This window comes from Notechis scutatus, chromosome 15, assembly GCF_049901735.1.
Source record: "Notechis scutatus isolate UNSWTSFEM ecotype Mainland chromosome 15, rNotScu1.2, whole genome shotgun sequence".
NCBI lineage: Eukaryota > Metazoa > Chordata > Lepidosauria > Squamata > Elapidae > Notechis > Notechis scutatus.
Window position 1 is genome coordinate 1,214,968 of NC_142023.1, and position 16,171 is coordinate 1,231,138.

Below are 16,171 nucleotides of genomic sequence, written 5' to 3' on the forward strand. Positions count from 1 at the left end.
CTTTTCTCTGGACATGCTCCAATTTGCCAGTGTCTTTCCTAAAATGTAGAATGGGACATGATGTTCTAGGTGTGATCTGACCAATACAGAATATAGATCTTTGTTGGTTTTGACACCGTGCTTCAGCTGAGGATTGCGTTTGCTTTTTTTTTTTTACAGCGTTGTTATCATTTTTTAATTTATCTATTTAAATGCATTGGCCACCCAAAGCCTGTTGCAACATTGAAAATTAGAGAAAACATAAAAATAGCTAAAAACATTAAACTGGTGGGTTTGAACCAGTGGTAGTTTCTGAGTGGCCTTCAAGGGCAGCCCCATATATATTGCTATAATCCAATCAAGATGAGGGGACCAGGTCATGAATGGCTGCCTAAAAGCCCTTCTGCCTCAGGGAAGGGGTGCAAGTGGCACCGAAGATGAACCCTGTGCAAAGGCCCTCCTGGTTGCAGCTGCCCCCTGATTTTCAAACAACACCTGCAAGTAAAAAAAGACCCCCAAATTAACAAAGAAATAGATTAACAGAGTTGGAAGGGACCTTGTAGGTCATCTAGTCCAACCCCCTGCACCATTTCTGACAGATGGCAGTCCAGTCTCTTCTTGAAAGCCACCAGGGATGAAGCTCCCACAACTTCTGTTCCATGGGTTGATTGCTCTCCTTTCAGGAAATTCCTCCTTATTTCCAGGTTGAATCTCTCCTTGACCAGTTTCCATCCAGTGTTCCTTGTCTGGCCTTCAGGTGCCTTGGAAAATAGCTTGGCCCCTTCCTTCTCTCTATGGTAGCCTGGAAGGCTGCTCTCCTGTCTCCCCTGGTCCTTCTCTTCACTAGACTAGCCAGGCCCAGTTCCTGCAACGGTTCTTCGTATGTTTGAGCCTCCAGTCCCCTCATCCTCCTGGTTCTGCTCTGCATCTTTCTAGAGTCTTGACATCTTTTTTACCCTGCCAATTGCTGTAAATGAAGCAGTTGATAGAGGGGTGGATGGACTGGCATGTTGGCAGCAAAACATATGCATGCCAACGATCGTTAGCAATCTGAGAGACAATTTGGACGTATCCAATTGATCCTAGATTTTCTAAGCTCTAGCCCTGTTGGCATATTTCAGGCCTGTCAATCAAACTGTACCACCTTATGTGATCTGAGAGATGTGTGGCTACTCTTTGGAGTAGCAGATTCCTCCCGCCTTATCTAGAAAGCTTTTAAACTCTGGCTTTTCCAGCAGACCTCTGTCCAGGACTATTTAGAAGCTGAAAGCAGAGCCTTGGTCAATTCTACTTATATTCCCCTGGAGTGGAGCCTTGTTATTTTTCTTGTTCATTACTGATTTATTTCCAGTGTAGTTTATGTAATACATTTTTAAAAAATGCTGCCCTAAGATACTTTTGGATTAGACAGCTTATAATTAAAATCAATAATGAATGAATTCCAGCATCCCACCTGTAAATTGTAGCATTATTTGATGATACACACACACACGAATATTATTATAATAATACAAACTGTTACAACAAGAACCTTACCTCCGTCTGACTGCCTTGCTTTCTTTGGCTGCACTGAATAACAACTGTACACCTACACCTGTGTATGGTAAACCCCTCATTTTCACGGAGCTCAATTGGCTTTGTAACAGATGTCACTTTGATTTCAAACAGTGGCAGGCTTTACCGAGCATTGTTATGCACAAAATCTCATTTTGTCATTTAATCAACGTTTGTCCTTCTGTCCCTTCATCCAAGTGGAGACTTTACTTTTTTCTACTTGGGAGTAAGCAAGTATCATGGGGCTTACAAGCAGGCCAAGAAGGACAGAACTATAGCCTTTGAATTTACTGAGCTACAAACCTGGTTGCCATTTTTCCCCATCCCCATGAACCATGGTGGTGCAGTGGTCAGAGTGCAGTACTGCAGGCTACTTCTACTGACTGCCGACTGCCTGCAATTTGGCAGTTCAATGTCACCAGGCTCAAGGCTGGACTCAGCCTTCCGTCCTTCTGAGGTGGGTAAAATGAGGACCTAGATTCTTGGGGGCAAGAGGCTGACTCTGTAAACCGCTTAGAGAGGGCTGGAAAGCACTATAAAGCGGTATATAAGTCTAAGTGCTATTGCTATCTTGTCATTGAAAGTTTAAGCCATTTTCCACAAGCCGTATTGCACATATCCTGTTATCCTAAAACTGTAAATTGTTGAATTACTCTCTTACCATGTTCAGGAAAATCAATTAAGCTATTACCAAGAGGTGACTGTCCAACTTCTTAAAAACTTCCAGAGTTGGAGAATCTGCCTCCTCTCTAGATAGACAGTTCCACTATTGGACAATTGTTATTTTCAGCACATTCTTCCTTAAATTCAAAAGAAATCTAGGTAACTGCAACTTGTATCTGTTATTTCTGCTCTCACTTTCCTTGATCATGGCAAAGAGATTTTTGTCAAGCTCCTCTTTATGTCCCTCTTACTTTAATGACTCCTTTTCTCTTGGTTCCCCCCCCTCTTCCCTCGCACCTGGTTGCTCCACAGGTACAAAACATGTCCCAGTCAATAGAAGTCTTGGACAGGCGGACTCAACGGGATCTTCAGTATGTGGAGAAAATGGAAAATCAAATGAGAGGCCTGGAATCCAAGTTCAAGCAAGTGGAGGAGAGTCATAAGCAACACCTGGCCAGACAGTTTAAGGTAAGTAGACCTCTTGGGCCCAGGAAGGACAGAATGGGCAGAATTTGGGGGAAGGTTGAGGGCCTCTTAGGCACCATTTTCCAAACTGCAGGGAGTGTGTGTGTCTAGGAACGGTTGGGTTTCCCCTCCCATGGTGGGACTGCTCTTGCTCACAAAAATGGTGGCTGAAGCTCAGCACAGAGGCGGAATGGAAAGGACTTTGGGCAGCTTTGATTTCCACTGCAATCCACGGAGAGTTTTCCCAGGAAGCCTCCTTTTCCTTTGCTTAAAGGCATCCTTGGAAAATTGGGATGAATTGAACAGCTTTTAAAATCCAAGGGTCAGATTGTTGGGCTGCCATTTTTTCTCCTTATCAGCATTTCTAAATTGACTTTTCCTACTAAAATCCACTCCTTTGGCTGCCATTAAACAGTTGACATGATGGGGAGAGGGACATGACCCAATAACCCAGCCTGGAAGGTCCTTTTTTTTCTTTTTCAAAAGACAACGGGACTTTCTTGGTTTGAAGACGTTTCACTTCTCATCCAAGAAACTTTGAAATGTGTATGCAGAGAAAAAACCCCAAGAAAGTTTACTTGCCTTTTGGAAAAAGCATCTTTTAGACAATTATGATGATTGAGAATCTCCATAGACCAGGGGTCCCCAAACAACAGCTGGCTGAGGAATTCTGGGAGTTGAAGTCCACAAGTCTTAAAGTTGCCAAGTGTGGATACCTCTGCCACAGAAATTTACCCAATAACCTTATTTTTCTACCTCTCCGCAAAAATGTTGTCCCTCAAAAGTTTTCATATCTCTCCACCTTTCCTCCCTGAACTGGTTCCCATTGAGTAGATCTTTCGTTCCCACAAAAGCACACACCTACCTGTAGAATTTGCTAAGGTCCATAAGATTTTGTGCCAAGTAAAACTGATGAAATGAATGAAAGAAGCCCTTTTCAGTTTCAAAATCTAACTGGGAGTTTAATATTGTACATGGAATCCTGAAGCTGGAAGGGACTCTTGGAGATGTCCAACCAGGGGTGGGATTCTTCCTGGTCAGACCGGTTCTATAGAACTGGTTGTTACGATTCTGCGCAGTTTGGAGAACCGCCCACTCACTCCTTACCTGGCATGCGAGCCGTCAAACTTGCCTGCCTTTGGTAAGTTGCTATTTTTCCTTTTTTTCCCCCCGACCATCAGCTGTTCTGCTGTGCTGGGAGATTGAGATTAGCTAGAAAGCAGGAAATTGTTGGATTTCTTGCTCTCTAGCTCAGGGGTCCCCAACCACAGGGCCCCGGACCGGTACCGGTCCGTGGATCATTTTCTACCGGGCCGCCGGTTTGCTGGGCGCCGCCATCTTGTTTCGACGAGAAAGTGCTTCCGGGTGAGCTTTTCCGGTTGGAAAGCGGCGTTTGGGTCCTGAAGGAATGCTCGTGCCTTAGTTTCATCAAAGAGGGGGGTGCGGCTTCGAACGAACAGCCGTCCCGATGGTGGAGGAGATTAAGAAAGCACAAAAAAGGTACAAAGGAGGAGTTGAAGGTGGCGGGGAGAAGCGGGGGACGGCTGGCTGGCCGGTTGCTTGGCTCGCCTTGCCTTGTCATGCGTGCTGATGCCGGTACCGGGCCGCGGATCATTTTGTGATGCCGGTACCAGGCCGTGGCACAAAAAAGGCTGGGGGCCACTGCTCTAGCTAATCTAAAAGCAGAGCTGAACCTTCCTTAGGACCGAAGCTTCCATTCTTCAGTGCAGACTCAGGTAGCAAATGGCAGAAAGGTAGATCTCTGAGTGAATCTGTGATTCTGTGAGCAACTCCATCTGCCTACCTGCTTTGCCTGATTTGGGTAAAAGTTGCTCTTTTTTTATATAAAAAAAAATCAATATTTACATATATGGTGCGTTGTGAGTTAATTTTGTGAGTTTGCTTGCAAGCAAATTTTATATGACAGGTAGCAGATTGCAGAAAGATAGGTCTCGAAGTGATTCTGTGATTCTGTGAGCAACTCAATCTGCCTGCCTGCTTTGCCTGAATTTGGGTAAAAGTTGCTCTTTTTTTATTTAAAAATTCAATATTTACATAAATATTTATAATATTTACATACAACCCATGCCCACCCAGTCACATGACCAACTGACACCCACAAATTAGGCCACGCCCACAAAACCGGTTGATAAGAAATTTGAATCCCACCCCTGCGTCCAACCCACCCCTAGCTCAGTGTAGGAAGCCAAATGGGAACCCCCCCCCCCCTCCATAGCTTTGAGGCTCCAACTGGGCCCTTCCATTGACCCGTGGCTTTTCTGAGCTATGAATGAAGGTGACCTGTGGATGCAGTGCCCCTCGTGTTTCTGCCTGGGGCTGGGACGGTCTGCGCCTCTCATCAGAATGGTCTCCCGGCGGCACTTGGAGGCCTCCGTGAAATGCAGTGAAAACAGAGCCCCAAATTCAGGCATTCTTGAGAGGTGGCTGTCCAGGCTCTGGTTCTTTTCAGTCCACCCAGTGAAGCAGAGCCCGCCCTTCCTCCTCTGGAGAACCTGTTCCATTATGAAACTGCTCTGCTTCTCGCCTCACAATCAGGAGTTTGATCCTGGATAGCAGCAGATAGAAGGGGAGAGAGGAAGAGGGGAGAGAAAGAGAGGACTAAAACTGCAAACGAAGCGAAGAATCCAAAGGGTTTCCCCTTAACATTTGCAGGCCAGGCTCACAAGACCAAAAGCCTCTTTCTCCCCCAGCGGACTTGCTGCTTGAAAGGGGGGCTCCTGTTCATTCCTGGCTCCCCTAGACACAAAATGCTGCCCTCTCCCCCACAATCCTTCCTGTCTCACAAGGGGGTCCCCCAATCGTCCCCAACCTCTGCAGGAAAAGGGAGGCTGAGCCCTGCGGGCAAACTCCACTCCCCGCCTGCTGAGGACGTGGGCTCCCACGGCGCCTGGCCCAAAGCAGAGATCCAAGCCTGGAAGGCCCCAACTCCCTAGGGGCCTGGAGCCACGCCCCCTTGCTTGGAGATCTTGGGGAGCGGTGGGGGGGCTTCCCCTCCTTTCCATGGCAGGGCCACCATGCGGTCAGCAAGGGCAGAGGGGCTTCCTGCCAATGGGGAGGGATTGGGCCATGCCAAGGGAGGCAGCTGAGAGAACAGGGGGAGGGGGGAATGGCCAGGAGCTTCCACCACCCACCCACCCACCCACGAGTTGGCCCTTAGTGGTGGCCAGAAGCTGCTATTTCCCCCCCTCCCCCCCGCCAGTGATTTGGCCCTCAGTGGTGCACCGGCCTTGGGGAGGAGGTCTCTGGGGAGCGGGGGGGTCATCAGGGCCACGGCTGGGATGCAAACTGTGTTAACGTCTGAGTAAACCTCTGGGACTTGAGTGTTTCGTCTTCTTGCTTGCAGGGCTAACTTAAGAGAAAGTTTTACAATGTCGCACTGGCTGAAGAAGGTGTTCATCCCCCCCCCACATGTAACCATGAAAAACACACACAGAGAGAGGGCAGACAGCTTTCCCCAGCACCCTTTGAGTTGGTCTTTTTCTTGAGTTCTCCGATCCTGGTTTCGTTTTTATTTTTTTATTTTTTCTCCCCAATTCCCATCCTTGCCAGAGCCACTCCGCTGAAAGCTTGTCTTTTGCATGGAACTTGTAGAAATACATCTCATTCACTACTTTTGAAACTCCTTGTCAATGCGTTGGTTATTATTATTATTATTATCCTCCTCCTCCTCCTCATCCTGACCATCATCATTCTTTTATGGAAAAGAAAAAAAAAAGAATTTGTGTATGTGACCGAAGCATGTAACCTTAAGATGTTGCATTCTAAAAACAGAAAAAAAAATCAAAATAAAGGCCTTTTTTCCCAAATAAGTCGGTGTTTTTCAGACTGTTTAATATATGTGTCAGGCTGACAATATGCATATATATATATATTTCTCCCATTTGAATTTCCACGCTCCCCACAAGCGTTGATAATACTAATAATGGCAGCCCTTTGTGGTGCACCCCGAAGGGAGCAACAGCAGCCCAGTGCAGAGAGAGAGAGAGAGAGAGAGAGAGTGGGGGGAGGGTGGTTGGGTGGGGGTCACTCTTGCGTGCAGAGCACTGAAACCAAGCTTATTTTAACCTTGCAGGCAATAAAAGCGAAAATGGAGGAGCTTAGGCCCTTGATCCCAGTCTTGGAGGAGTACAAAGCCGATGCCAAATTGGTTTTGCAGTTTAAGGAAGAGGTGCAGAACCTGACGTCGGTTCTAAACGAGCTCCAGGAGGAAATTGGCGCCTTTGACTACGAAGAGCTCCAGAGCAGAGTGTCAAATCTTGAAGAGAGGCTGCGGGCATGCATGCAGAAATTAGGTAGGAGATGCACCGGCCCCCGAGGGGCAGGGTGTCCTCACCCTCTGGGCTGTTCTGCTCCCACCGGACACCCAGGCTGGCCAGAGTTGCAGGAATTGCCCTCCCTCCCCTCCCCCTTCCTCGCCCCACTCCCCACCCCACACCCCGAACTCAGTTGGTGCCCTGGCACCGCGGAGTTCAGCCCCAGGCAGAGGGGGTTCCACTGCAGCCTGCCAAGGAGGCCCAGAGGAAGGCTCTCTTGTGGCCCTCGGGTTGAGTCCCTGTAAGAGAGAGGCCAGGGGAGACACATGGAGCCTTGCCCACCTCAGGGAGGATGGATGGATGGATGGATGGATGGATGGATGGATGGATGGATGGATGGATGAGGGCCATTCTGCCACCCCAGGCCAACCTAGGGGGCTTTCCAGAAGGACCACTGGGGCAGGAGTCTTCCATTTGGAATATGCATGGGGAAGGGAGGTGGGATGAGACACCGCTGACCAAAAGTGGAGGGTAGGAAAAACGGGGGAGGGGGGCTTTTGGCCTCTGCACAAGCTCACATCTATCCCCAGGTGTCACAAGCCAAGATTCCCAACCCAGCAAATCCCGGAGTCTAAATACTGTCACTAGCACTAGTTTTACATCCTGCTGTTCAAAGCACCGTCAGCAGTAAATCTTCGGCTAACATCTAAACAACAAAAAGAAAAACAAGGCTCCAAACAGCTACCAGTGGGGGGAAAATATGCAGAGATAAGATTAATTCGATGGCTGCAAACATAAACACCAATAATTAAAACCACTGCCCTATTGCCACCTCAAGAAGGTGCATCTGGTGAAGCCACCTGACTTCTTGGGATGATAACCGTTTTGGGAACTATTCAGTTGTTGCTATTTACTTGATTTGAAGCCTCCAACTCGCCCATGTCCCACCTCCCCCCCCCGGGGGACCCCCCTGATTTTGGGGATCCCCCGCTCGGAAAGCCCTGGATCCAATAACCAGGGCTCTTTTCCATCGGGAAAGTCAGGGGAGTGTTTCAGAATTGTGGGGCAGGGTCTTGTGCCAGGACTAGCCAGGTCTTGGTCAAGGGAAATGTCCCATTAAGCAGATCAAGGAGAGGAACAAATTTGCCAGAAATCAAGCGAGCTAAACGATCTCCAAGGGGACGCGGTGGCTCAGGGACTAAGACGCTGAGCTTGTCGATCAGAAAGGTCGGCCGTTTGGCGGTTCGAATCCCTAGCGCCGTGTCACGGAGCGAGCTCCCGTTCCTTGTCCCAGCTTCTGCTAAAACCTAGCAGTTCAAAAGCACGTAAAAAATGCAAATAGAAAAAGAGGGACCCCTTTGGTGGGAAGGGAACAGCGTTCCGTGCGCCTTCTTTGGCGTTTAGTCATGCCGGCCACATGACCACGGAGACGTCTTCGGACAGCGCTGGCTCTTCTTCGGCTTTGTGACGGAGATGAGTCCCCCTAGAGCCGGAAACGACTAGCGTATGTGTGAGGGGAAGCTTTACCTTTCCTAAATGACCTCCATGTGGCCCTCTTACATGGGATTTCCAGTTTAAGCATTGGGAAGGTTTATGCCAGGTAAGTAGGGAGGAGATGGCAGGGCGATTGCTTTCCTTTCTGGTCCTCTCTTGGAGGTGGGGAGCCGCTATGAAATGCAGTTGGCCTTTGTGGGTCCCATGGCTTCAAGGAGATTTCTCCGCGGCAGAGCTTCGAATGGACTTGGAAAGTTCTTGTAGAATTCAGAGATCGCCTCTGCCTTGGAAGGAGCCCTGTGGAACTTAATAGCACAAACGGTGGGAGTGAGCTACGGGAAACGTTAGATGGCATTTTCTATTACGTCACAAAATGCCTTACGATAACATCATCATCCTTTCAAATTCAGAGCGGTTTTATAACGTTGGCCAAATTTCTATCCCACGGAGTTCATGGGTCCCAGATTTTGGATACATTCTGTAAGTTAGCCCATTTGAGAGACCTTAGCTCAAAAAGTTTTGCCTTTATTTTTTACCCATTTAAAGGTTACAGATGCAAGGGTACATGGTAGTACACAGATTAAAAATCAGACCAGGATTCCACATATTTGATTGATCTTGCTAACCCCAGAGAAGGGGATATATCTCTTCCCATAACCCCTGTATTGGCTCCAGAGGGCTGCCATTTTACTGCTCTTTAACACTGGATAGCTCAGAAATGAACCATAGAATCACAGCACTGACAGAGTTGGAAGAGCCTTGCAGGTCTTCAAGTCCTTGCTCCAACAGGACCCCCTGCTCGATGAATTTGACATCTGGTAGGCTAGAAGAAAGAAGTGTGCAAGACTTCCTCAAGAGACCTAAAATGCAATCTTTCCATTTTGCTTTATTATATTGCATTATGTGCCAACGTTCGCTTACTTATTCCCACTGAAAACATTCATTCTTGGACTGTTGTTCTGACAGCAATCCATAATTGGCGGAGCCAATTTTTCTCAAGTAGGGCGATAAACAGAAACCCAAACCCATGGTAGATCTTTGTCAACTCATCTGAGATCCAAGGAACTTACAATTATTGCTTATTGAAGGCGATGTTCCTGAAATACATAAAGATAGGAGGGTGGAGAACTTTTAATCCGAAAAGCAGAGATCATATCACTATTTGCCATTTCTTGATGTCGCTTTTAGCAAATTGTAATTAAAGCCTGAGGGATACCTATATCATTGTGTATTGGGCATTATATATTTCTGAGTCTTCAGAAATACGATGCAGTTCTTCCTAAATAGCCCTAATGGTTACAAAGCTGAATTCAGTATCAAATCCTAATGTCTAAGACCAAATACACTCACACATTCAGCTATCGGCTTCTTCTTAGGGATGGGGTGATGTTCCTGGACCTCCCAAAACAGGTGTATGAAAGCCCCACTCTTTGTGATGACTGCTGAGATGGAACACTGTCCCCTTATTAAGGTGCCATGCAGAAGCTATTTTCTTGAGAGCTGGTAGCTTCCATTGAAGAAAATATTTTAAAAGGATATGACTTCTCCCTGTGTTTGAAATGAAGAACTTGCTCTCAAGAAGTGGTGAGCTCACTTGCACGACGGGTCTTCAGACAGATTCTGGGAGCTCTTCTCCATCTCTAGCATTTGGCGATGCTAATCTTTTGTGAAGAACACACTTTGGGCCAGGATCTCTTTCATGGAGTGTGGAGGTCTTGCACCTGTTTTGGAGGAGGCACCAAAGACAGGTCTTGCCTGTTGTTACACCCTGCTTCTTCTCTCTAGTCACCTGGCTGCCCTAGTGACTGTTCAGTTCCAGGGAAGGCAGCCAGAAGGACTTCTCCCCCCAGGGCCTTTTCCTGACCAGAGTGCAGAGGCAGCCAAGAAAATCACAGATGGGCAGAGAACTGTTATAAGTCTAGGGTTCCCTGTAGGTTCCAGTGTTTCTTCCAATATTTGAGGGGCTGCCACAAAGAGGAGGGGGGGTCAAACTGTTTTCCAAAGCACCAGAAGACAAGAGAACAAACAATGGGTGGAAATTAATGAAGGAAGGTGCTTTTTTTTCTCTCCAAGAAGCAACTGGACTTTATTTGTTTTTCTTTGAAGACGTTTCGCTTCTCCTCCAAGAAGCTTCTTCAGCTCTGATAGGACGGTGGGGAAGGGAAGGATTTATACTCCTTGCAGGCAGCTGGTCATTTGCAGCCTTTGAGACCACCTGGAGTTTTATCTGTGATCAAAGTCAGGTTGCCTCTTGGGGGGGGAAAAGGCACCTTCGGGACAACCCTGGCCTGGATGAGTGACAACCTCCATCTAACGAGGGAGAGAAGCAACCTGGAATTAAAGAGGAACTTCCTCACAGGGAGGCCGATGAACCAGTGGATCAGCTGGCCTCCGGAAACCGTGGGTGCTTCATCACTGGAGGTTTTTCGGAAGAGACTGGGCTCTCACTTGTCTGAAAGGGTATAAGGTCTCCAGCTCAAGCAGGAGGTTGGACTAGAAGACCTCCAAGGTCCCTTTCAACTCTGTCATTCTGTGTAGATCCGGCTCTATTCCAGGGTGAGCGGCAGCTGTTCTGGCTTTGCTTCCTCCCTATATATGAGGAGACGGCTCTTTCCTCTTTCAATGGGCCCTCTGTGCACATCAAGAGCTCCTCGCCAGGACACCCTGTAACAGTGCAATATCCCCCCCCCCCAAAAAAACCCCATTCAGTTCTTCTGGCCTCTCAGCCACTTTCCCTGGCTAGCGAAGAATACTCTGAACGACCATTCAAAGAAACGGGAAAGCGCCGTAAATAGGATTTAGGAAACACCCAGAAGCCTCTTTTCCCAGGACAAGAAAATCTTTTGACATTTTGACTCAGAATGATGCCGGCCATAAAGTGGAGGGTGGGGAGGGAATTGCAGGCCTTGCTTACTATTGTTGTCTTCCACTATCTTGCAGCCTGTGGGAAACTGACTGCAATAAGCGACCCCATCACCGTAAAGACCTCCGGCTCAAGGTTTGGCTCCTGGATGACGGACCCCTTGGCCCCCGAGGGTGAAAGCAAGGTAGGGTCATTTCCTTGTGCCTGCCTTTGAGGCGGTGAACTGGGCGGTAAGGCTAGGAGCAGAACAGGGCTTCCAAGGAGAGGAGCGGCATTGCCCAAACCCACTGGGAATCCTGCTGCTCTCGGTCCTTCACACTGACCCCCCCTGGGCTTGTTGGACAGGCCAGTAGCAAGCCTTCCAATAGGGGCAGAGGACAGAGGTCTTGTCCCTCCTCACTGGGGGCACAGTTCATGTGATGGGCTTGGCAGCCACAGTGCTTGTCTGCCTGTTTCCAGTTACCATATTTTTTGCATTCCCCCCCACCCCCCAAAAAGTGGGTCTAAGTGTGCATCTTATACAGTGAATGTTGCCAAAGCCCCACCCACCCACTGGCCCCTCCCAGCTATTTGTCTCCTTGCAGCAAAGAGCAAACAGCCTGTTTCAGCTTCAGCACAGCATGATTAGCACAAGCAGCTGATGGTCAGTTGGATCGGCTTTCCGATGATCAGCTGTTTCGGGCTGCAGGGATCACCATTGCCTATTTCCGCCTCAACATGCCCCATTTTTCTACCGTTCTGATCCCCGCTGCCCAGAATGGGCAGAAAATGGGTCACAAAGAGGCCGAAAACAGGCTGAAAATGGAATGCAAAAACGGGGCGCGCGGAGGCAGCAATCCCTGCAGCGTGGGACAGCTGATCAACGGGAGACGCAGATCCAACTGACAATCAGCTGCTTGTGCTAATCAGGTTGTGCTGAAGCTGAAACAGGCTGTTGGCTGTTTGCTGCAAGGAGGCAAATTGTTGGGAGGCAGAGGCAGATTTTTTTCCCCCTTGTTTTCCTCCCCCAAAGCTCGGTGCATCTTATACTTCGGAGCATCTTATACTGCGAAAAATACAGTAGTTCTGGTTTCTCTTTTCCTGGCACATCTGAAGGGGTGGGAGACCAAGGGAGCAGACAAAAGACAGAGGACCAAGTGAAACCAGCAGGGCCTGGCAAGTCTCTGGTTGAGTGCCATGTAACCAACCCAACATGGTGGTTAACCAAGGATCTCTGTAACAGGATCCGTACCCAACATGGTGTCTGCCAGGACTCCTTGTTTAAGTGGGGTCTTGTCTCTACCCCTCAGACGGGGGTGCTCCTTGACAAAATATCCATCCCGTTGTGTCCAAATGTCCATCAAGAGCTTACACCGGCCCAATGTCTGATTTTTCTCAACATAGACCACCCTCTCCTTGAATGGCTGGGTGGATTGGACATTAACATTTGAACCACTATAAGTCCAAGTATTTGCCATACGCCAAATAGAATAGATTAGAATAGAATAGAACAGAACAGAACAGAATTCTTTATTGGCCAAGTGTGACTGGACACAAGGAATTGGTTTTGGTGCAAATGTTCTCAGTGTACATAAACAAAAAGAGACATTCGTCAAGAGTCAAGAATCATCAGGTACAACACTTTATAACAGTCATAGGGGACAATAAGCAATCAAATCATACTAGGAAACAGCCAATATAAATCATAAGGAGACAAGCGACAAAGTAACAGTCATACAGTCACAAGTGGGAGGGGATGGGTGACAAGGAGTGATGAGGAGTGATGAGAAGATTAATAGTAATAGTAGTGCAGACTTTGTAATAGTTGGACAGTGTTGAGGGAATGATTTGTTTAGCAGAGTGATGGCGTTCAGGAAAAAACCGTCCTTGTGTCTAATTGTTCTGGTGGGCAGTGCTCTATAGCATCATTTTGAGGGAAGGATTGAAACAGTTTATAAATAATTAGTTAATAAATAAATAACTCCTTCTCTGTGTTCTGCTGCTCTTCCCTAGGTGTGGTACATGGACAGTTATCATAACAACCGATTCGTCCGCGAGTACAAATCCATGTCAGACTTCATGAACACGGATAACTTCACCTCTCACCGCCTTCCACACCCATGGTCCGGCACCGGCCAAGTGGTCTACAATGGCTCGATTTATTTCAACAAATACCAAAGCCACATCATCATCAGGTTTGACTTGAAAACGGAGACCATCCTTAAAACCCGTAGCCTGGACTACGCCGGCTACAATAACGTCTACCATTACGCCTGGGGAGGCCACTCAGACATCGACCTCATGGTGGACGAGAACGGGCTGTGGGCCGTGTACGCCACCAACCAAAATGCAGGGAACATTGTCATCAGCAAGCTGGACCCCAACACCTTGCAGAGCCTCCAGACCTGGAACACGAGTTACCCCAAGCGCAGTGCCGGCGAAGGGTTCATCATCTGCGGCACATTATACGTCACCAATGGCTACTCGGGAGGGACCAAGGTGACGTACGCTTACCAGACCAACAGCTCCACTTACGAATACATAGACATCCCATTCCTAAACAAGTACTCGCACATTTCCATGCTGGACTACAACCCCAAGGACCGAGCCCTCTACGCTTGGAACAATGGCCACCAGATACTGTACAATGTCACCCTTTTCCACGTCATCAGGTCTGACGAGTTATAGTCCTTTTGGGGGCTGCGGAGATGGGACGGAAGGCTTCACGCACAGCAAACCGCCGAGAGCCGAAGGCTGTCAGGGAACGTATATAAAACAATCAAAAGGGAAGTTTCAAAACGGAGCAACTGCCAAACCAGAAATGGAGAGGATTATAACCTGAGTTAAAACTGCAAGATGAGAACTTTTACCTCTCAAATGTCAAACTACTATTACCGAACAACAGGAATAAAAATAACAATAATAAATACGCTACTCATTTGCAGCTGGAACTGCACTTGAAAAATACTTTCCAGCCACTTTTTCAGGGTGGGGCCGGGGTGGTTGTTCCCCCCCCTCCATTTATGTTCCAATAGCAGAGCTGTAGTTACAGAGTACGATGAAAGGCGATGACTGTTGGATATTCATTAGGGGTTTCCTGGGTTTCTTGTTTCCCCTCTTTATTTCTTTCGCCTTTGTTCTTTTTCTTGGTGTGTTGCATGGACACTTCCCTACATCACAGAGAGCGGCGATGAATGTCTGGGGGTTGTTTGACAGCGTACAGTTGATTCACACTAGCAGAGTTTGATTTTTTTAAAATGCAAAGAGGGTTGTGTGTAAAGATTGTATAACCATTACAGCTAGCAACTCATCTCTCTCTTTCTCTCTCCCTTTTTCTGTGCTTTATGTCCCCTTTAGACAAACTGTCCTGAGACCCAAAGTAGCTAATGGAACTGTGTCTTTAGTAGCTATAAAATACAAAAAGAAAAAAAAAGTTATGTACTATTGACAAGATGTTGTACCCAAATATTTGTTTGAACATGTATCCAACCAATAACTTGTACCCTAAATGTCTGTTATTATCCAGAGGTGGAAAACTTTATATGTCCAAGTTTATGCAATGAATGTTGTAAATGCAAATGATGTCATTTGAATTAATAAAATGAAAGTTTCATATCTTAAAAAAAGGTCCTGTGTTTATGTCATAGATAAGCAACCAATATCTGGAAGGAGATTCAGAAGCAAGAAAAAATTCACAAATAGACAAGCTTTTGCTTTCCTCCGAATTCTAGGAATATTTGAACTTTCTCTTTATATAACGTGTGTAAACATAATGGACACAATCTGTACCCTTTGCGGGGGGGTTGTACAATGCCTCTCCTTTGATCCCCTTGCCTTGCAGATGACTAAATATTTCTATACTGCATCTTTCCAATTGCAGGGCACTTTGAAATGTTGCAAAATAATAAATATGATTTGCTGTGAGATAAGAAGACTCCAATCTAATCATAGCTTGAAAAAATGAAACGTTTTCCTGAGGGGATCTGCAGGCAGCCGTGAAATCCCAGGCCCATGGCTAACATTTCAGGGTGGGGACTGAGGGCACGCCAGCCTGTCTGCTGATGCTTCGCCCCTTTGGCGGTACCACGTGCACATGCAGGAGGCCAAAGCTGGTTACAAATGACTAAAAATTATCAACAGGTTTCTTTAAAAAGAGTAACTAAATGGATCCCTTAAGCATTTTTGTGGAGCTTAACAGTTTATATATTTTTAATCCAACTGCCATAGTTAAAAAGGGGGGTGACAGAATTAAAAGTGGGTAAAAGATGTTGGCTGTATAGCACTGGCATTTAACCTTTAGACTTATATACTGATTTATAGTGCTTTCAGAGCCCTCTCTAAGCAGTTTGTGGAGTCAGCCTATTTGCCCCCAACAATCTAGGTCCTCATTTTACCCACCTCGGAAGGATGGGAGGCTGAGGCTGAATCTTGAGTTGATCAGGGTCAAACTACTAGCAGTGAGCAGAGAGTTAGCTTGCGATACTGCATTCTAATCACTGAGTCTCCATGGCTTAGATGATAGATAGATAGATAGATGATAGATAGACAGACAGACAGACAGACAGATAGATGATAGATAGATAGATAGATAGATAGATAGATAGATAGATAGATAGATAGATAGATAGATAGATTCTCCAACAATACGGCCTCCACCAATAGGAAGGCCCAGCATGTTTTATTGGCATAAAATCAATTAAGCCCCTCCCCCAAATTTAGGCCTATTTTAAAACATGCAAAATAAGGGGAAGGGCGGAGGGACTTGCCGTTAGGAGCGCCCGTGCAGCAATTCCTCACCACCAGCTGCTCCTAATGGGCGATCATGGCAGAGCGCGGAGAGCTCCCTACTCCTGCCAAGCACCTTTGTGGCAGACCCAAGACCTTCAGCGCCTGCCGCTGT

General features: G+C 47.1%; 1 protein-coding gene across 2 annotated transcripts in view; it reads left to right on the plus strand.

Annotated features, from left to right (window-relative positions):
* OLFM1 (olfactomedin 1) overlaps positions 1-14,897 on the plus strand; it is a 53,665-nt gene extending 38,768 nt beyond the window's left edge. For both annotated transcript variants that reach the window (XM_087944280.1, XM_026687400.2), the window contains exons 3-6: positions 2,509-2,664; positions 6,755-6,974; positions 11,370-11,476; positions 13,285-14,897. In XM_087944280.1, coding sequence (XP_087800406.1) covers positions 2,509-2,664; positions 6,755-6,974; positions 11,370-11,476; positions 13,285-13,959 — 1,158 coding nt within the window. In that variant the 3' untranslated portion in view covers positions 13,960-14,897. The remainder of the gene's footprint in view (positions 1-2,508; positions 2,665-6,754; positions 6,975-11,369; positions 11,477-13,284) is intronic.
* The last annotated feature ends 1,274 nt before the right edge of the window (positions 14,898-16,171 follow it).